Source organism: Momordica charantia (assembly GCF_013281855.1).
Source record: "Momordica charantia cultivar OHB3-1 chromosome 1 unlocalized genomic scaffold, Mcharantia_2.0 BLBB01000001.1, whole genome shotgun sequence".
Classification (NCBI taxonomy): Eukaryota; Viridiplantae; Streptophyta; class Magnoliopsida; order Cucurbitales; family Cucurbitaceae; genus Momordica; species Momordica charantia.
This window is the reverse complement of record NW_028275157.1, coordinates 11,495,450-11,515,790: the sequence shown is the minus strand read 5'-3', so window position 1 is coordinate 11,515,790 and position 20,341 is coordinate 11,495,450. Positions and strand designations below refer to the sequence as shown.

General features: G+C 35.3%; 2 protein-coding genes across 12 annotated transcripts; one reads left to right on the top strand and one right to left on the bottom strand.

The window, feature by feature from the left end:
- Nucleotides 1-605: 605 nt before the first annotated feature.
- On the top strand, nucleotides 606-12,047 carry LOC111021311 (Glycosyl transferase family 4 protein). 5 transcript variants are annotated; one of them, XM_088121774.1, is made up of 12 exons: nucleotides 827-1,012; nucleotides 2,867-2,954; nucleotides 3,416-3,485; nucleotides 3,567-3,658; nucleotides 3,790-3,908; nucleotides 4,150-4,265; nucleotides 4,341-4,468; nucleotides 4,562-4,648; nucleotides 10,723-10,783; nucleotides 10,858-10,898; nucleotides 11,132-11,252; nucleotides 11,667-12,047. In XM_088121774.1, the coding sequence occupies exons 1-12, from the start codon at nucleotides 970-972 to the stop codon at nucleotides 11,724-11,726; spliced, it is 1,026 nt and encodes a 341-aa protein (XP_087977900.1). In that variant the 5' UTR covers nucleotides 827-969; the 3' UTR covers nucleotides 11,727-12,047. The 5 variants fall into 5 exon arrangements, 2 of the variants coding, with proteins under 2 accessions (XP_022153904.1, XP_087977900.1); XM_022298212.2 differs by lacking the exon at nucleotides 3,416-3,485 and having other exon boundaries at nucleotides 606-1,012; XR_015789772.1 differs by lacking the exons at nucleotides 827-1,012; nucleotides 2,867-2,954; nucleotides 3,416-3,485; ... (2 more) ...; nucleotides 4,150-4,265; nucleotides 11,667-12,047 and adding exons at nucleotides 6,372-6,438; nucleotides 8,167-9,279 and having other exon boundaries at nucleotides 4,415-4,468; nucleotides 11,132-11,230.
- Nucleotides 12,048-13,773: 1,726 nt separating this feature from the next.
- Nucleotides 13,774-20,102, bottom strand: RECA3 (RECA homolog 3). Of its 7 annotated transcripts, none has more exons than XM_088124673.1 (8): nucleotides 19,776-20,102; nucleotides 19,509-19,569; nucleotides 19,174-19,391; nucleotides 17,770-17,857; nucleotides 15,940-16,112; nucleotides 15,523-15,630; nucleotides 15,245-15,379; nucleotides 13,774-14,560 (listed from the first exon to the last, which is right to left on the bottom strand). In XM_088124673.1, the coding sequence occupies exons 1-8, from the start codon at nucleotides 19,869-19,871 to the stop codon at nucleotides 14,276-14,278; spliced, it is 1,164 nt and encodes a 387-aa protein (XP_087980799.1). In that variant the 5' UTR covers nucleotides 19,872-20,102; the 3' UTR covers nucleotides 13,774-14,275. The 7 variants fall into 7 exon arrangements, with proteins under 7 accessions (XP_087980799.1, XP_087980800.1, XP_087980797.1 ...); XM_088124674.1 differs by having other exon boundaries at nucleotides 16,045-16,112; XM_088124671.1 differs by having other exon boundaries at nucleotides 15,484-15,630; nucleotides 19,174-19,379; nucleotides 19,776-20,101.
- Nucleotides 20,103-20,341: the final 239 nt, after the last annotated feature.

The window sequence follows — 20,341 nt, the reverse complement described above, 5'->3', positions numbered from 1 at the left end:
ACTTTTAAAAAGTGACAATTGTCCTTTTTAGTCTCATTTTTTATATCATAATTTTAACACAATACTACCATCAATATATTTTTTAAAATGTAACACTAACTTTATATTAAATGATTTTTATTATGTGTAAAATTGATGTTAAAATTTTAAATAAAGACTAATATTGTCACGTTTTAAAAGGATAGATATCAAAACGAACATTTTGAAAATAGAAAGAACTAAAATAAACGAAAATTGAAAGTATAATAATCAAAATAAACCATAAATTAAAATTAATATTTTAACAGAGATTTACAAAATCATAACATGAACAAATAGAGTACCCGTGGTAATTTTTCCCATTCCTTAGGAAAGGAAGATCAAATCATCAGTAGATTTTCCACCCAAAGCGACACAAATGAAACACATGACCAATCCCATTTTGAATTAGTTGACCATACAAAAATTGCTTCCACGCCACGTGGCAGACACCGAGTGGGCATGATTGATGACCTGGCACTATCTGATTGGTCCAATGACACGAAAACAATAGACACGTCACAAATTGTTCTTTAATTAAAATTAAAAACAAACCCAGAAGAAAAAAAAAAAACTCGATTTCCCATTTTCCAGTCCGAGGAAGCGCAGCGCAGGGACTCACAGCGTCCGCCATGGCTGGTCGCAAGAGACCTTCAGCAAACCCATCTCCAAAAGAACCTTCTCCCAAAGAAATTGACAACACCCATCACAGCAAACCCTCAGCAACTGATGATCCGCCCATTGCGCCACCCAAAACAGGTTTCATCTTCAAGCTCATGGTGTTCTTCTCGGTCCCGTACATTTACCTCGTCTTCTACCGCTACAAGATCGACCTCGAACTCAGAAGATCGATCCTCATCAATGCCGGACTCAGTCTTGCTGGGTTTTTTGTCACTCTGAGGATGATTCCCGTCGCTTCCAGATACGTTATAAGGCGTAATCTGTTTGGTTATGATATCAACAAACGGGGTACCCCTCAAGGCGCTGTCAAAGTGTAGGTGATTTCAATTGGGAACCAAAACTCTTTCTGATTTTGTCATTTTGTGAACGTGATTTGTTTTTTCTTTACCTGATATTTTATGGAGATTGATTAGCTTCGGTTCTTGATCCAATTATTTGAACCGGGTGTAAAATTTTAGTATAAGTTAGGCTTCGGGAATGTTTATGGGTTCGACTTTTCAACTTGCAAGTAGTCTTCTGCAAGCATTAGTTTCTAAGTGACTCCATGTTTTGAAGACCAAATTGAACTTAAGATCAATAAATAAGCAATTTATAGATAATCTATCTATTATTTTTCTAAATCTACCATCCATCGCCTTCCCCTCTTGAATGGTCGGGAAGCATTTAGTACTTAGAATGCCTTTTGTTAATACTACGGTAGGAATATCCTCATTTTTATGTATATTTGTATTTAGGTAATCCCTTAGCCATCTTAAATGAGAGCAAGACTGCTAGCTTCATGACAGCTTTAAATAGGTTCATTGAAGGTTGTTATCATTGGTGGTGTGCTTTAGGTTACATTGGTTTCCGTTGTCTACCTTTCTAAGTTCTTTGTGGGGAAGATAGTTGGATAGAAAAGCGAAAGTTGGGTAAAAGACGAACGATTGTAATACTTGGCTTACTTGGTGAGATGTTATTGAGGGGGATTTGCCCAAGGTGCTTAGCAAGTCTCGTGATAGGGGCATAATTGATGCAACCATTAATGAGATCTACTTCCCAGAATGTAAAATGCTCGGAGTGAGTGGTCTTTGGGCCATTAGCTTGATGACTGGTTTAAAAAAAATCATTCCTAAGATTTTAGCTAATAGAACTTGGTAGGTGTAGAGAGAGAAGGCGTTATCTTTAAGATTAATTTTGAGAAGGCTTTCGTTCATGATACCAGGATTTGTTGGGTAAAGCCTTCTTGAAAAGGATTTGAGTTTAAACTGTCGTGTTGAGAATTTCTATGATTCAAGAATTTCTCTATGTTTGGTTAATGAAAAACCTAGCAGAGGTGTCGAGCAAGATGATGATCACTTGTCTTTGTTCCTTCTTATAGGGTAGGTGGACATTCTTAGTAGATGTAGGTTCTGAAGGGATGGATGGAGGCTTTGTTGAGGGTTTTTGGGAGATAAAATTCATCTTACTCACATTTGGTCAATGTGGCTATCTTTCTTTCTTTCTTTCTTTTTTTTTTTTGTTAGAAGGGAAGATTCCTTTGCTTAACTTTCAAATCTTTGAGTCCGTCCCTACTCCTAGAATTAAAAGGAGCAAGTGTTCTTTGGTTGCTGTTAATTGCTACAGTGCCAAGCTTAAGTTGGCCATTTAGTGACGTGTGAAGTTTCTTCATTGCTTTCCTCTGACCTATTTAGGTCTCTTATGGAGCATGATTTTAGATCCATAACTTTTTGGAATCCTCCTTGATGTGGAATGTAATCTTAGATTGAGAAGAAATCTCAAAGCTCATAAAATAGAGGAATGGTGCTTAATGAGTAGATTGGACCGTTATACTCATTTGGAAGATAGAGGCAAGGCAAGAGAGGTTAGAAGTTTATGTTCAAAGCTTGACAGGTTTTTTATCTTTAAAAAATTGTTAAAGAAGTTCAAAGAATGGAGAATATTTTTAAAAAAAATCAAGGATGGTGTCAGATCACACTTCTTTGATATTAGAATCATGGAATTTTTATTTATAATGAAAATAAAGAAGCTAATTTTCTTTTGTGGTTTTGAATATTTACTTTCATGAAGAATTTGTTTTTAACTCGACACTCGTGACATGATTTTAACCTTGTGTTATAATACATATGTATCTTGTAGTTTTAAACCATGTCGTTTGATGCACTTTGTGATATTTCAATGTGTTTTGCAGGCCGGAGTCGCTGGGAATTGTCGTGGGGATTTGCTTCTTGGTCTTGGCAATTTTGTTTCAGTATTTTAACTTCACATCAGATTCAAATGTGAGCACCAAGCATCTGCAACGTCAGGATGAATTTAGGCTGCTTCGATCAACACCTCCCACCTTCACCATAATTGGAAGAATAATAAAATAATAAAATAATAATCAAAGCAAATATAACGACAAAAAGGAAGTCCTGAAATCTAGTTCAATAGGAAGAGTTCATCCATGGCCATGAGTAGAGTGGGACATTAAAAAGTTAAAAGGACTTATTTTCTCTTTCTTAATTTTAACTTTAAACAAGACCCTAAACAGGTGTTGGATAGAGTGATTCTCTTTGCTGCTCCTCAAATTTCTAAAACTTAAAGAGTTTTGTTATTATCCTTGATTTCTATGCCCAAAAAAAGTGGGTGGGATGAGCGTGGTTGCTTAATTATGGTTCCTCTAGTTTATCTTCTTTCTTAAGGTATTTAATTTGAATAATTAAGTTTTTATCTTCTAACATGTTTCCCTTTAAAATAGTGACTGTGACTCTTCCTATATGGAAAAGTGGACCTCGTTGCCCAATTTGTCTTATGCTCAAATTTATCAAGCAAGTACTTGCATAAGTTGTGTCAAATTTGATATATGTAAATTTTTCAAAGACTTGAGTGTTAATAATGTACCAATGCAGTGGCTTGTTGAGTACAATGCAGCCTTGGCATCTATTTGCTTTATGACATTGCTTGGATTTGTAGATGATGTTCTTGATGTCCCCTGGAGAGTGTGAGTATTTGCTACTAAGTTTACTCATTCAAGTGTTCTTTCCACTTCTAAGAATGATCCTCTAGCATGCCACTTTCCTGTAATTCTAAAATTATTCTGACATGCCTTCTTTTATTTGTTGTAAAGAGCAGGAAACTGCTATTGCCATCGTTTGCCGCTCTTCCTTTGTTGATGGCTTATGCTGGACACACAACAATTATAATCCCGAAACCACTGATTCCATACCTTGGAATGGATGTTTTAGATCTAGGTAAGATTTCAGACAAGATATTCATGTTAGAGATGAAATGCATGAGTATTATGAGTATTTCTATATAAATGACTCTTATCTGACTTAGTCAATTAATTAGCAATTATTTCTTTTTGGTGTAAAGCTTCCAATGGTGATGTCAATTGTTTGCATTTTGAATGACTTATGGTCCTAATTTGGCTTAAGCACTCCACCAATTTGGTGATAAAGGTACTAATTGCTATTAATCTATGATACACAGGATGGATATATAAACTTTATATGGGACTATTGGCAGTGTTCTGTACAAACTCCATTAACATTCATGCTGGTTTAAATGGCTTGGAAGTTGGGCAAACAGTTGTCATTGCATTTGCGGTAAGCACCAAACAAGCAGTAGTAATGGGACCCAATTTTCTCTTCTTTAGCCTGAAATGTCTTAGTAATTTGCAGATATTGATTCACAATGTCATGCAAATTGGAGCATCGACTGATCCCGAGTACAAGCAGGCCCATGCATTTTCTATCTATCTTGTTCAACCCCTTTTAGCCACATCCTTAGGCTTGCTTGCTTACAATTGGTAATTTATCGTGGTTTATGAAATTTCACATTTGTACCTGTTTTTCTTTGATGTTTAAGTAACTCTTCTCAACCGTTGGCTTGCTCAATTTAGGTACCCTTCTTCGGTCTTTGTTGGAGATACCTATACGTATTTTGCTGGGATGACTATGGCTGTGGTGGGAATTTTGGGCCATTTTAGGTGTGTAAATTGTTCTAAGTTTCAATTTCTTGCATTTGACCTTCTGGCACAAATGTTCAATATATATAAATACATATATAGACACACACACAATATATATGTATGTATATATATTTTTCACAATAGATACTCAAATTTCATCATCAAGTTGATGGAATACACAAAAAACGGCGAGATAAGGCATCTCCTCTTGAGCACTCAAAAAGGACTTTAGATCTATAAAAGGATCCCAATCCAAGTTGATAAGAAGACCAAAAAGGAAGCATAAAAACTTGTTCATGAGGAAGTGGTTTGCTGTAAATCACTTTGTTGGATTTATCAATATTTGTGTAAATATTAGGTGTCAATATTAGTTGTCAATATTAGTTGTCAATATTTAGTCTTTATTGTTGATATTCAGTCTTTATGGTGTTTATTACTTTCCTTGTTTGTAGTAGGTCATTCTCCTATATAAGAAGACCTAAGTTACATGTTTGAATCATGGAGTATATTTTTTACTCTCTCAAATTAACATGGTATCAGAGCTTAGGAAGTAAACCCTAACTCTCAAAACCCTAGCCATCATAAAAAATACCAAACCCTAATTTTAAAACCCTAGCCGTCAATCAAAACCCTAGCTGTCAATCAAAACCCTAGCTGCAATCAAAATCCTAGCCGGCATCCATTCCTCCTTCCGGTAAGTCTACCTCCGACGAACTCCCCACGGCAACGCAGCTGTTGCCGTCGATCCGTCGTCCTCACCATCGATCTGCACCGGTGACATCCGCACAGATCCGCCGCTACTCCCATCCGCGACGCAACCTGTCGTTCGCCGGTCTCCGTCATCCGCACAGATCCACCGCGCCGTGACCCCTCATCAGTCGACCTCCGCATCCCTTCGTCTGGTATTCGCGATCGCCCATCTCTACCTGGCGCACATCCTCGCCGTCTTCGATCCGCCAGCACTCTTGTTGGTCGCCATCTTCTGCTCACAGTCGACCTCTTCTGCTCGCAGATCTCACCGCCGCCTCTGTAATCACCGTCAATCCTGTCCGTCGGAGATTTTCTAAGTATTGCATTGTTCAGGGCTTTGGTTCAAATCGGCTCGGGTTGGTTCATCTGCCATAACTCATTCTGACTTGGTTCGACTCTCCTGGTTATGGTTATCTCCTTTCTAATATCAATTTGTGGCCTGATTTGATTTGGTTAATTACTATCTGGTGGTGTGATTCTGTTGTCAGTTTTTGTTCAGGCAAAGTTGTTCAGGACAAGTTGTTTATTTAAAATGGCCCAAATCTCAACTGACAATGGTAGAGAAATGTTTGGTGATAGTCGTGGTGACTCAAGTATAGAGCAAATTCATCAAATCCTAAAATTGCTATCCTCCAATTTACCTTCTAATAACTCATGTGTATCCTTGACACAAACAAGTATTTATTCTAAGGCTTTCTCGTGTAGTAACTCATCTCCATGGATTATAGATTCTGGAGCTTCTGATCACATGACAAGTTCTTCTAATCTCTTTGAATCATACCTTCCTTCATATTCCAATGAAAAAGTTAGAATTGCAGATGGTAGTTTTTCTTCTGTTGCAGGCAAAGGAACCATTAAATTGACTGAGACAATTTCGTTAGAGTCCGTCCTTCATGTTCCACAATTAGCATGTAATCTTTTATCTGTCAACCAACTTTCTAAAGATTCTAACTGTCGTGTTACTTTCTTTGAATCCCATTGTATTTTTCAGGATCAGAACTCGAAGATGATAATTGGCCGCGGTAGGATGATTGATGGTCTCTACTACTTTGATGAAGGTACCTTTAGTAATAAAATAACTCAGGGTCTTAGTAGTATTAGTTCTCTTTCTGTTAGGGAACAAATTATGCTTTGGCATCGTAGACTAGGACATCCCAGTTTTTTCTATTTAAAATATCTGTTTCCAAAGTTATTTAAGGGAATTGATTGTTCATCTTTTAATTGTGAAAGTTGTTTTTTAGCAAAAAATCATTGCTCCACATATTTTCCAAAACCTTATAAAGCTTCCAAACTATTTTACTTAATTCACAGTGATGTTTGGGGTCCTAAAATCAGTACTCATAGTGGAAGAAGATGGTTTATTACTTTCATTGACGATCATACTCGCCTGTCTTGGGTTTATTTAATGTCAAAAAAATCTGAGGTGAAAGATATTTTCAAAAACTTTTATGAGATGATTGAAACTCAATTTCAAACAAAAATTTGTATTTTACATTCTGATAATGGAACTGAGTATTTTAATGAGTTTTTGGGAAATTTTTTGAAAGAAAAAGGTATGGTTCATCAGTCTACTTGTCGGGATACTCCTCAACAAAATGGGATTGCTGAAAGAAAAAATAGGTATTTACTTGAAGTAGCACGTGCTATAATGTTTTCTATGCATGTTCCAAAATATTTATGGGGGGAAGCGATTCTCACAGCGACCTACCTAATAAATAGGATGCCTACTAAAGTTTTAAATTTCAAAACTCCCATTGAGTCATTTAAAAATATTTTTCCAACATCCCGCATATATTCTGATCTACCTCTCAAAGTTTTTGGGTGTACTACTTACGTTCACACACCTAGTCATTTCAAGTCGAAACTTGACCCTTGCGCTATTAAATGTGTTTTCTTAGGCTATGCTTCAGGTCAAAAAGGTTACAAATGTTTTGATCCTCAGGCAAAATTTTTTTTTGTGAGTATGGATGTGTCTTTCTTAGAAAATCAACCATATTTTACCCAAAATTCTCTTTAGGGGGAGAAAATGAATTTGGAAGATAATTTTTGGAATATTTCTGTTCCCCTTCCTAGTCCTACCTGTTTGGATTTTACTAGTCCTTCGATGCCAAGCATAGAAACTGTCCAATCAGGTGGAGAAATACTACAAAACGATTTTGCGAATCCTAGTTCTGAGTTAAAGTTTTATACTAGAAGGAAATTCAATCAGAGGAACCAAGATCAAATAGTTATTCCTTCACAAAGCCAATCTGAAACTCTGAGAAATGAAACTGAACTGTCTGATAATCCTCCCTCTTCAACATTGTCTGGTAATCCCTCTTCTTCAAATTTTCAAAATAATTCACCTGTTGTCTCTGACCTTGATGTTCCCATAGCCATTAGAAAAGGTGTTCGAAGTTGTACCAAATATCCTATTTCGAACTACATTTCATATGAAAAACTATCAAATAGTCATAAGGCCTTCACATCTAGGATAACTAATTTGTTTGTTCCAAGGAATATACATGAAGCTTTAGAAGATCCAAATTGGAAACTAGCTGTCATGGAGGAGATGAATGCTCTAAAGCAAAACAGTACTTGGGAGATAGTAGAATTGCCAAAGGATAAGAAACCAGTGGGATGTAAATGGGTGTTTATCGTAAAATGTAATGCAGATGGTAGCATCGAGAGATACAAGGCTAGATTGGTAGCTAAAGGCTTCACACAGACCTACGGGATAGATTATTAGGAAACGTTTGCTCCTGTTGCAAAAATTAACTCTATTAGAGTTCTTTTGTCTCTTGCAGTTAATTCAAATTGGCCTCTCCACCAGCTTGATGTGAAAAATGCTTTTCTCAATGGCAACCTTGAGGAAAAAGTTCTTATGGATTTGCCACCAGGTTTTGAAAAAGAACTCGGTTGGAATAAAATCTTCAGATTAAAGAAATCTCTCTATGGCCTCAAACAGTCTCCTAGAGCTTGGTTCGAACGATTTGGAAAAGTCATATCGAGTTATGGATTTCTCCAGAGTCAAGCTGACCATACTATATTTTATAAACATTCTAAGAATAATAAAATCTCAATTCTGATTGTCTATGTAAATGATATTATTCTCACTGGTGATGATGAAGCAGGGCTAGCTGGTCTCAAGAAAAATCTGGCAAGTGAGTTTCAAATCAAGGACCTGGAAACATTAAAATATTTTCTAGGAACGAAATTCGCAAGATCAAAGAAAGGTATATTCGTTAATCAAAGAAAATATGTTCTTGACTTACTTGGAGAAACAGGATGGCTTGGTTGCAGGATCGCAGAAACTCCTATTGAACCTAACTTGAAACTACAAGCAGCAAACGCAGAAGAAATAAAGGATAGAGAGCAATACCAGAGACTCGTGGGAAGATTAATTTATCTGTCACATACACGACCAGATATTGCATTTGCTGTAAGTATGGTAAGTCAATTCATGCATGCACCTGGACCAACTCATTTTGAAGCTGTCTATAGAATCTTGAGATATTTGAAGGGAACTCCTGGAAAAGGTATTTTATTCGAAAAGAATAACCACTTCCAAGTAGAAGTTTATACTGATGCAGATTGGGCTGGAAGTACTATCGACAGAAGGTCTACTTCTGGTTACTGTTCCTTTGTTGGAGGAAACCTAGTTACATGGAGGAGCAAAAAACAAAATGTAGTGGCCAGGAGTAGTGCTGAAGCAGAGTTTAGAGTATTGGCTCATGGAATTTGTGAAGGTATATGGATCAAAAGGATACTTGAAGAATTGAAGATTCCTCAGCCGACACCTATACGAATTTATTGTGACAATAAGTCTGCCATATCTATAGCTCATAACCCAGTGTTACATGACCGAACCAAACATATCGAGGTTGACAAACATTTTATTAAAGAGAAGATTGATGCAGGTACAATATGTATCCCTTATCTTCTGACAACAGAGCAAATTGCCGATGTTTTAACCAAGGGACTTCCAAAAAAACAATTCGACAATTTAATCAGCAAACTGGCTATGGACGACATCTTCAAACCAGCTTGAGGGGGAGTGTTGGATTTATCAATATTTGTGTAAATATTAGGTGTCAATATTAGTTGTCAATATTTAGTCTTTATTGTTGATATTCAGTCTTTATGGTGTTTATTACTTTCCTTGTTTGTAGTAGGTCATTCTCCTATATAAGAAGACCTAAGTTACATGTTTGAATCATGGAGTACTCTCAAATTAACACACTTAATAGATAGAAAATCTGCAATTATCTCTTTGAAAATGTCTATTGTCTCTTTCTATCAAAATCCACCAAAAGATAGCTGGTCCTGTGTCCCTAGCTTTTCCCCCACCTGTTAGGACCATTAGGTTAAAAGTTAGAAATATTATGCGGATGCTAAAGGTATATTAGTTATTAACTAAGGAGTTTGTTAGTAAGAAGGTGGTTATAAATAGAGTGAGTGGGATGATGAAGATAAGCCATTGTTTTTAGTTGTTTAAGTTTGAGTTTAGTTGAGAGGGACGTCTCTGAGTTCTTATTTTACTTTATTTTCTTCAAGTGTTTAATGCAATATCTATTTTAATTGTCTAGTTTGTATCATTTGCACCTTGATAAAAGTCTCCTCAATAGAAACAGAAAATTATTTTCAATCGAATGCGATTTCTTCTACAAAACATGAAGTTGTTTCAGGAGCATCCCAACCTAAGATGTACATACAAATTTCATTGCACTAGTGTAGTGATGTGAAGTAGCTCCACTTGCAGTTTACCTTTTTTGAGTTCAAGAATCGACATCATATAATCTGGCTCATTTTTCTGTTTCTCATGTTAAAATTTACTCAATTTTACATCCTGTTCCCTATTGGCAACACTTCTTTGATTTGAGCACTATCAATGTGATAGACCTCCAATTCAAAAAGTATATTCTAGAAAGAGAGGAAAAATGAGAGATAAGTGTGACGTGAGGGAATTCTGTTAGCGGGGTGGGCCCAAGTTAGGTAGATGGGCATTATAGTAAATAGTAGTATACGGTTGATGCGGGCTGGAAGTGAGGTAGGTGCATCTTTTGTCTGGTTTTTGGTAGGATTTAGTGTGGAGAGGATGGGGAGATCTTGAAATCTCCCTCGACCCTTATAATTCCTCTTTCCTTTTATTGCTCTTTATTTTCACTCTTTCGAGAGTTTGTTTCCTTGAACATTATTGTTCCTTTTCCTTATTTCAGTGAGAAGTTTGTATTTTGTTCAAAAAAGAAAAAAAACATAATGACTTATATGATATAAAAATTCACAAGCTGTGTTCTGATTTTTGTAACTGTTCTTATCCTTGTTTGATTGACGAATTCTGTCTACTTTATTTTCTGCTGCAGTGAAACTCTTCTGATCTTCTTTTTCCCTCAAGTTCTAAACTTCCTTCTGTCACTCCCCCAGGTTTGATCCTCTCTGTGTGTGAGATTTTTCTGTACACGATTCAATATTTAAAATTTGTGATATTTCCTTGTCAGTTATTTGGATTTGTTGCTTGTCCACGGCATCGCCTGCCAAGGTATTCATTTTCCTATCCCCCAATAGAGATATTTTCTTTCGACCATCTTCGATTGTTAATACGATATATAAGAATTGCTACTACAAATAGTTCAATTGTGAAAATATCAATTGCTTGTTAAAACTTGTGAATTGCGTGAAAGTAGGATACTCCCCGCAAAAAAGAAAAATAAATAAAAAATAAAAAAAACATATGTGCGTAAATTTAATATTCTTATATCTTCCTGCCCTCAGATTTGATTCTCAGACTGGACTACTGACTGGAACAAATGATGGAACACTTGTGAACTTTTTCTTGCGAATTTTCGGGAGGAAAACAGAGAAATCACTCTGCACCCATCTCCTTGTTTTCCAGGTGATTTCCTCATTTCTTCTCCTTGTATATTCAGGGCCAGGGGCAGAGCAAAGAAAAAATAATCCTTATGAAATTAAGATTTTAAAGTTTTTCTTCGAACCCCTCTCGGTTCTAAGAATCAAAAGATATATATACAGAGTTAGAACTTGGAACGTAAAGTTTTATCCTCATGAAATTTTCTGGTTCTGCCATGCTTGGATTTGCATTGTTTTTCTTTATTATAATCATAAAACCCCTTGGTTCTAGAAAATTTCCCTTAATCTTGTTCTAGCTAAATTTGCCAAATATAATGGCATCATGACTATTTCCTTGATCTATGGTATTGGTTAATAAGAACTTGAGCACTAGCTCAAAGATTTTGATTACTGATCTCTGGGAACTATTCAAATTTCTAACGTTCATCTTGACAAGCAGGGCATTTTCTGCTGCTTCTGTTTCCTGCTGAGGTATTTGCTTGCTGGATGGTATAAATAAAATGATACCACGAGAACATAATCTTCACTTTGAAGCTTTTCAGAATCATGCTGTCATTTTTCGATACTGTATTACTTTATACGACGTTCTACCGAAAGTACAATCGCGGTTTACTCTGTGGGATTGAGTTGAAATGGTGTTGTGCGATGGAAGTTTCGACAATTTTTCGAGAACTTTGAAATGTATTCAGGAAAAAGTGCTAGTGTAACTTTTTTTTTTGTAGAAAGCTAGACACTCAAAATTTCTTCTGGAATTTATTTCTGACTAACATATTGTATTATTTTGACATCAGAGAATGAAGGAAAATGTGGGTTTCGTTTAGCTGAGAATTTTGTTTAAATTTGAGTGTTAAATCAAATGTTTGCCCTTTTTTATCTTGTTGATATCTCTAATGTTATATAGAGACCTGAAAGTTTTTTAATTTTCCTTCTCGTGTTCTTTTACCATGGTGCAGTGCAATTAAGAAAAAGTTGAATTAAAATGGAATGAGTTATTACGAAGTTTAGTAACTAAACTTGTAATTTAATTTTTAAATTTGATATCAATTTTAAAATCGGGTAAACAAGCTTATGCTAAAAATTAGTTGGTCAACTTTATAAATTTTATGTTCTTTTTCTCCTTTGAAAGCTTTTTGACAATTGACATCATTGGTAAAAAAAAAGTTTGACAATGTGTTTGAAACTACAAAATTGTTATATACGTTTAATTTTTAATGAAAAATATTAAATAACAAGTTGAATCTCTAAATTTTTAAGATTGTGTCTAATATATTATTAAAATTTAAACCGTGCATCTAATAAGTTTTTGAAATTTTGTATCTAATAGATTATCTAATCTTTTGTCTAAAAAAAAAGATTCCTTATCTTTTGATATTTTCTAAAGTTTATAGACTTATCAGAAAAAAAAAAGAATTTTGCCTATTGTTTACAATAAACAATAAACTCTCAATTTTGTGTATGGATCTATAAATTTTAAAATATTTTAATGCAGATACCTATTAGACATAAAATTAAGGTTAAAAAACACATTTGGTCTATTAAAGTTACGATTTGGTCTCTAAACTTTAAATTTAATCCTTTGTACATTAAAATTGGTTACAATTTAGGGATTTCATCAATGAATACGCTGCTTGTGACTCCACTTCTCGCCCATGACTAATCTCTCATCTTTCTTGTTAGAATAGGATATTAAATCCTAGGTAGGTGGTCACCATAGTTTGAACTCATTCCCTCTAAGTCTTTTACTATTTACAAAGACCCTTATTGATCACTTAGCCATCCATATGGTTAGTTGCTTGAAATTGAAAACCACGACTCATCACTTTTTGTTCAAATTCCAAATCCGAGGAGATTTTTGGAGCAGCGCAGTTTGGGACCTTCTTCGTTTTTTTCCAGTTCGAATTGATCATCAGTTTCTGTAATCGGTGGAATTCTCAATTGGGGAGATGAGTTTTTCTTTGTTTTATTTTTTTAATCTTTTTCTACCATTTCAATTTGAAGGATGAAAGATGAGTCATGGTGAGCCGTTTCTTTTTTCCTTTTCTAAACCCCTAAAACACCGTTCTAAAGTTAAACCCAACCCATCAAAGTTGGACCAACCCGCCAGATAGCTCGAAATATTTTAACGACAGGGACTAAATCATATATGTCGGGTCTAATCGTATTTAGAGAAAGAAGTTTGTTGTTCCAAATCTTATTACTCAAATAGAAAAAGAATTAATTTTTGATCCATAAGATATTGTAAGAGATGGTTGAAATTTCTAACTTCTTTGTTATACCGTACATCACAAATTGGATTCGAGCTTCGTCTCAATTCGTCGTGATGCTCATTGTCATGTAAAAAAAATGTATCAATACAAATAAGAGTGATTTGTACCTTAAATTAGAATCAAATTAAAACTTTTAAAATTAGAGAATCTAAATTCAAACAAACATCCTATCATAAAGATTAAATTGAAAACTTGACGCAGTGTAATTAGATAAATTAGAGTTTTTTCTTTTTTTAATTTTTATTTTGCACACAATTTATTAGAAAGAACAATAGAGAATTATGTAAACAAATTTGCAATTTTTGTCATATCATCCTTCCAATCCTACTCTACTCTAACAATACAACTACATGTAAATTGTTATCAAGTTTAAAAGATAAAATTGATGACTCTACAAATAAAAAAACCAACTCCTAAATTCCCATTTCATCTCCCCATCACAGAATAGCCTGAGGAAGAATCCGGGTAAGAAATTTTCAACCCAAATTCTTGCCCTCTTGCTTTCTCGCTCGACTTGAAAACGGGAGCGACTTGCCTGCTATCGAAAGGAAAACGCCAAGAGTTGTAGGTTAATGAAACCGCCATCCCGACAATGACCTCTTCAAGCCCCCAGCTAATCACAGCGAGGAATGGATTATACGATTGATCTGATCTCTTCTCTCTGTCAGTCAGATATAGATTGAAAGAGAGGCCTCTAAAAACGTTCTACTTTTCCAATGATTTTTTCTGAACCAGGTTACCGAGAACGACCAAAACGAACATATTGGAATATTGAAGAACTTTACACCTGAACAAATAACTGGTTTCTTAAAATCTCAACCACCTTATTAAGAACAGCTTCATTTTCCATCAGATACTGCTCTGCTTCATGCTTGCTGCTGCAAATCCTCCCTTCTATATGGAAGATGCCACCATCTTTAAGAATGACTCCATGCTCACAACCCATTTCCAAGACCTCAGATTCACAGCAAAAGCCCCTCCCAAAATGTATCCCCATTTCTGCCATTTTCATTGGAGCTGCTAATTTATTTTTCACCACTTGCACTCCGATCGCGAGACCCGTGACCTAAAAACCACCGTACTTAGATTCAGGGCAGAGCAAAGAAGGAAGTAGGGGGCAATTGCAATTGCCCCTACTTGGATTTTCAAAGAACAAGGTAGCACACACATTCTGTACTCGGGACTCAAAAAATAAGGAAGCACGAGCATTCATTCAATATCAAAGACTAGAGCATCGTCAATAAACAGCTGCTATTTTAGTCCTTAATGTTATAGTACTTTTTCAATTTAGTCCCTATGGTTTAAAAGTTTCAATTTACTCAGTTTAGTTTTAACATGTTCAATAACACACTAGTTTTTTCTTTTGAGGTAGAACTACACACTTTCCGTTGGTGAATGTTAGTTAAAATTGGCAGAGGACAAACTTACCTGCATTATACTTAGTGAGGAGTATAACTTTAGAAGAATAATTAAGCCATCTAAACGAGAAAATATTCTAATTTCTCCACCAAATTTCTAAGGTGGCAGAACTTTCGACTTTTTTTCTAATATTCTGCTGAACTCACTATCTATCATCTATACCAATTTTAACCTTCACCAACTGGAATGGAAAGATTGAAAAATGTTAAAAGACACGCTTTTTAAACTGGGACTAAATTGAAAAAACAACTGACATATATTTAGGCAAAATAAAGTTATATAGTAAACTAGCAGTAAAACCATATTCAACTAGAAATGAAATGAAGTTTACCTTATCTTCACTCTTCAGTAATCCCATTCTTACAAGCCTCAATCTTACTGCAGCATAAAATTGCAAAGCATTCCCACCGCAGGTCACCTCATCCATATGTCCAAAACCATCCCGAGATCCTGCACTTGATCTAACCTAAATATAGACGACAATGCTGCATAGTGAAACACTATTTCTTCATGTGTATGGATGGCTTCAATTTACAATATGAGGAAGCACTCGTGTGACTTAGTCCCAACCTGATTAATAAAAACAATGAGAGTTTGAGATTGGCTCACTGAATGATATATTTTCCTTAGGGCCCGGGTCATCACTCGTGATTGAACATCTGTCTGAGGGCTGCCGATCAGAGAATCTAGTTCGCACTGTGGGACGAGGGCAGCTACCTGAGGAATCCATTTATATAGGCACTATCAATGAAAGCATTAGGGGACAGAATAATACAGAAGACTCAATAATATAAAGTTGATTGTTTCGTTCCCCAATTCTCTTTCAAAACTTTTTCAGGTATCATGGAAAAGTCATAACTCTCTCTTTTCTTTTCTTTTTTTTTTTAATAATGAGAAACCGAGCTTTCATTGAGATAAAATGAAAGAATACAAAAACTCTTACGAAGTAGAAAGATATTTTAATGGCTCTTATCTCTTTTCAGCAGGAGGATAAGTTAATAAAAAATTTAAATATCCACAACTTACACTATCCACCACAATTACATCGACAGATCCACTTTTGACTAAAGTATTAACAGCACACAACAAATTTTCAGCAGAATCTGGGGGTGAAATAAGAAGATTATCTACGTTTACGCCCATTGATTCAGCAAGTGACATGTCCATTGCATTCTCCGCATCAAAATACGCACAGTATCCTGCCCAAGGAAACTCAATAAGCAAATATGACAGTGAAGCCAAAGAAACCAACAAGCTATTGATAAATTTCATTAGATTTCTTTCGGCTGGAAGGAAATGGCCTTGTGGTGCACACGTAGCACATGTGTTTTTCATAGTGATAACGGTGAGTCATTGAGCCTCAGCGCACATTCATGTCTCCTTGAAAGCAATGTAATAGTGTACCTTTCTTATTTTTCCTCTAACTGCACACCAAATTATTTGTAATCCAGCTCATTAATCCCCCTCCCCCTTCTTTCAGCATTTTAGCAATAAAAAGTGTCCAAGCAAATCAAAATAGATAGCTTGAAAGTTTTAAAAGTGGATATCATCAATAAATTCCAGAAATACAGGCGTACATATACTGAACGGTTGATACTCATATAGATTTTTTTTTTTCCTTTTAACAGGAAACAAGTCTTTTCATTGATAAAATAACCTACCAGCAATCAGCGCCCTATCTTTAAAGCAGAATGCGTCTGTTTTTGAGTGTTGGAACGGAGGAAACCAAACGTGGGATATTGGCATAAGGAGGGGTTTGTTTGATAGAGAAGTTGAGCAATGGATGAGGCTGGTGCAGAGGCTGGATTCTGTTGTTTAAGGAGAGGATGATGATAAGATTGTGTGGACCCTTGAGGGGGATGGGCTTTTCTCTACGAAATCAGTACTTTTGAATCTTGTGGATACTAATGTCAATTCGCTTCAGTCCCCTATAATTAATTTTATTTGGAAAGATGCCATCCCAAAGAAAGTGAAGGTTTTCTTATGATCGTTAGCTTACCGAGCTTTGAACACTTATGAGAGGCTCCAAAAGAAATGCCCAGGCTGGTCGATTTCCCCTTCTGTTTGCTGTTTGTGTTTGAGAGAAGCAGAATCACTAGACCACTTGTTTCTTCACTGTCCTTTTACTAAGAAAGCTTGGATGGTTTTGTTTGATATTTTTGGGCTCTCGGGTTGCTTGCATAGAAGCATTGAAGATTGGCTGCTTGAATGTTTTTATGGATGGCATCTTAAAGGAAAGGTCTATTTTTTGTGGAGGTGTGCTTTCAGAGCGTTGGTTTGGAACATTTATGGAAAGGAATCTTCGCTCTTTTGATGACACGTCTAAGTCTTTTGATTCTTTTTGTAATAATGTACATATCACAGCCTCTTGGTGGTGCCATAGAAATACTAAATTCTTTTGTAACTACTGATCTTACAAGATTGGAGAGCCTTGCTGTTCTAGTTTCTTTTTTGGAGGGGGTCTTCTCGTCCCCTGTCCTTAGGCTGTTTTTGGCTTCTTTTTCTTCCAATGAATCGTTTCTTTATCAAAAAAAAAAAAAAACCATAATTTGGGAAATAATTTCTTGCCTCTATAATTCATTATGTTATTCACATTTCATTCATAAAAAATATAATAATAAAAGTAAAAAAAAAAAGGCTAGACTTGAATAAAATATAATAATACTGGGGCAGGAATGATTGATGAGAGAAAAATGAAGGGATAACACAATCAAAAGGACGATATAAAAATCTAAGTTGATATTAAATAAAATGGGCTTTATCCTTAATAAAATATTTTTAAAATAAACAACTTGCCAGAGTTTTCAATAAGCAGTAATCATTCTGATCCAGAAAAAAGGCAAAACCAACAGACACCTCCAAGTTTCTGAGCTTCCTTAATGATGTGGAGCGCCAATGTTGTCTTTCCAGAAGCTTCTCGCCCATAAATTTCGATTATTCTTCCCTGCAGATAGCAAGTAGCATGCTCACAAACAATATTCTATAATCTCATAGAGAATCTAACATACAAGTATATATTGAATACACAGACATTTTCTACATTTACAAACAGTGTAATTTTATAGTCTGAAATTCTTATATAATTATTATTTTTTTATATGAAATTAATGAATTCTTATAATTATATTATTTAGAACTGAAGCATATTGAGAATTTTATGATAAAAAAATATATATAGTTCCCAGACAAGAATAATACAAGGAATTACCAAACAAAACTTCTCTTCTGACAAATCAATTTATAAAAGAACCTAGACATCACAAACAATCCTATCTCATTTTATCTTTGGATTCATCATCAATGTGAATTGGTCATTTTAGTGTTTATTGAGTTACAAGGGTCTCAATATCTATCAAATGCCTCCATAACTCTATTCAATTTAGTTATTCTCTTCTTGCCACTTTATGGATATACTTTCTCTATCGAAACTGGAAAGAGAAAGAAATAGTTCACTGTCCAATAGTGGATAGCAAAGATTATTTGGGTAGTGCCATGGTGACTTTAAGGGAACAAGAACTACTTTAATGCAATGAACTTAAGAGAAGTTTTCAGTATGTTAGAAGACAATGGGAAGATGAAGATATTTGGGCTTCTTAGCTTTTGTTGCCTCCTGTTGGAGTTTACTTCCTCATGCGAAGTGTAACTATACGATCTCTTATATAGCAGCCAAGAGGAAAGGTATTATTTTTTCTTGTAATTCTTTGGCCTCGGTTGCTTATAAGTTATAGTGAGAGTGTCTCTCTAGGTCCATCTTGCAATTCCATTCTATGAATGAAATTGTTTTGTTTCTTACCAAACCAAAAAAGTAAAAAACAAAACAAACCAAATTGACTAACAGAACCACTTAACTGGAATCCTCTCGATATCCTTATATGTAGATGACAAAGGTCAAGTGATTTACAGTCTGTTCGAAGCAAACGTTTTCATATATAAGTACCGTATGATTCACTCAATCCCACCCTTAAATAACAATGTAAAGAAATGAAATATTATACAGAAATAACATTTGGTTCACATCCTACGTAAGTAAATATTTCTAATAAGGCATGAAGATCAGAAAGCGCTCAATGGAGACTTACAGGGAAGGTAAATTTCAGTTAAAAGACCTAAAACCAGCACCACAAATATAAGGGTACTGTAAAATGGAAGGGAAGTGAAGCAACAAGTATAAATTACAGTTATCACGCTCAAAAAGAATAAACTTTAACTGGACGAATTAATCACATGAGCTGAAGAAGAATTCAACTATCAATCACTCACCTTAGGTAATCCTCCAATCCCAAGAGCAAGGTCAAGCTTTAATGACCCTGTAGAAATCACAGGAGCATACCTGGAGCCAAAAAACTTCTGCAAAGACAACATAGATTCCTCTCCAAAATCCCCAGAAAGCTGAGAGATTGCCAGACGTAATGCAGCATCTTTCTTTGTTGTTCTAGTATCATCATAAAGTTTATCGCATTCGAACTCTGAAACATCAACTACATACGAATTTCGGTGTGTAAGGATAAACAGAAACCTTCAATCGTATATCTCTTTATGCAACTAATTAAAAAAAAAAAAAAACCCAGAGATTGCTTCCGTTGTTGCCTTCTTACCTAATGAGGAGAAATGATGAGCATTCATGCCCAAACAGCCGATTACATCTGTCCTTCCCTTCTGGAACAAAAAGGCAAAAGGGTCACAGAATAAAAAACAAAACAGGGGAACCCATTTATACAAACTTAAAAAATTGTAACCCAAAACAGGAAAATTTTGTTAAAAGCCCCATTACCCAAGAATGATATCTAATTCATTTCCCTAATTCTTCATACTTCTGCTCACATTTCCAATTCTAAGAAAAAAACTTGGAGAAAGAGAGAGACCTGGCGGAGGGAGTGGAAGAGAGAGGAAAGGCGAGATGGTCGGAAGTAATTGACATGGGAAGAGCGGAGGAGTGAAGGCTTGAGGAAGAATGCCATGCCTCAAGCTTATTAGGGGAGATTCTTCTGGTTAGGGTTTGAAGATTAAGAATTTTGGATTGCAGAGAAGAACCTCCATTGCTGTCCTTTGCTAAACTCGTGGAGGGTTTCAACCCAAACGTCAAATCTCACATTTTATGAATTCCATGTATCAAATTTCGATAATATTATGAATTTTTGTTCTCCAAACTGCGTTCAAATTTCTACCTCTACCATGTTGTATCCCTCCCTCTCTTCTTGTGTGTGTGTGTGTATATATATATATATAAATAAGTAAAATAATATTTTGGTTTCTATGTTTTTCGATTTTATTCATTTTAGTTTTATACTTTCAAAATAAACAGTTGCGATCCAAACGAAAGTTTTAAAATGGAATAGGTAAAAATAGATGTTTTGGAAGTACAATTACCAAAATGAATCAAAATAGACATTTTAGAAGTACAATGACTAAAATGAACTAAAATCGAGAG

Excerpts from the sequence above, each read along its gene's own strand:
- RECA3 (XM_022298222.2), bottom strand. The coding sequence starts at position 19,871 with ATGGCATTCTTCCTCAAGCCTTCACTCCTCCGCTCTTCCCATGTCAAT. Across the intron at positions 19,570-19,775 it reads TCTTCCACTCCCTCCGCCAG|AAGGGAAGGACAGATGTAAT; the intron begins GTCTCTCTCTTT and ends TTTTTGTTCCAG. Across the intron at positions 15,631-15,939 it reads ATGTAATTGTGGTGGATAGT|GTAGCTGCCCTCGTCCCACA; the intron begins GTAAGTTGTGGA and ends TGGATTCCTCAG.
- LOC111021311 (XM_022298212.2), top strand. The coding sequence starts at position 651 with ATGGCTGGTCGCAAGAGACCTTCAGCAAACCCATCTCCAAAAGAACCT. Across the intron at positions 1,013-2,866 it reads CCTCAAGGCGCTGTCAAAGT|GCCGGAGTCGCTGGGAATTG; the intron begins GTAGGTGATTTC and ends TGTGTTTTGCAG. Across the intron at positions 2,955-3,566 it reads ACTTCACATCAGATTCAAAT|TGGCTTGTTGAGTACAATGC; the intron begins GTGAGCACCAAG and ends GTACCAATGCAG.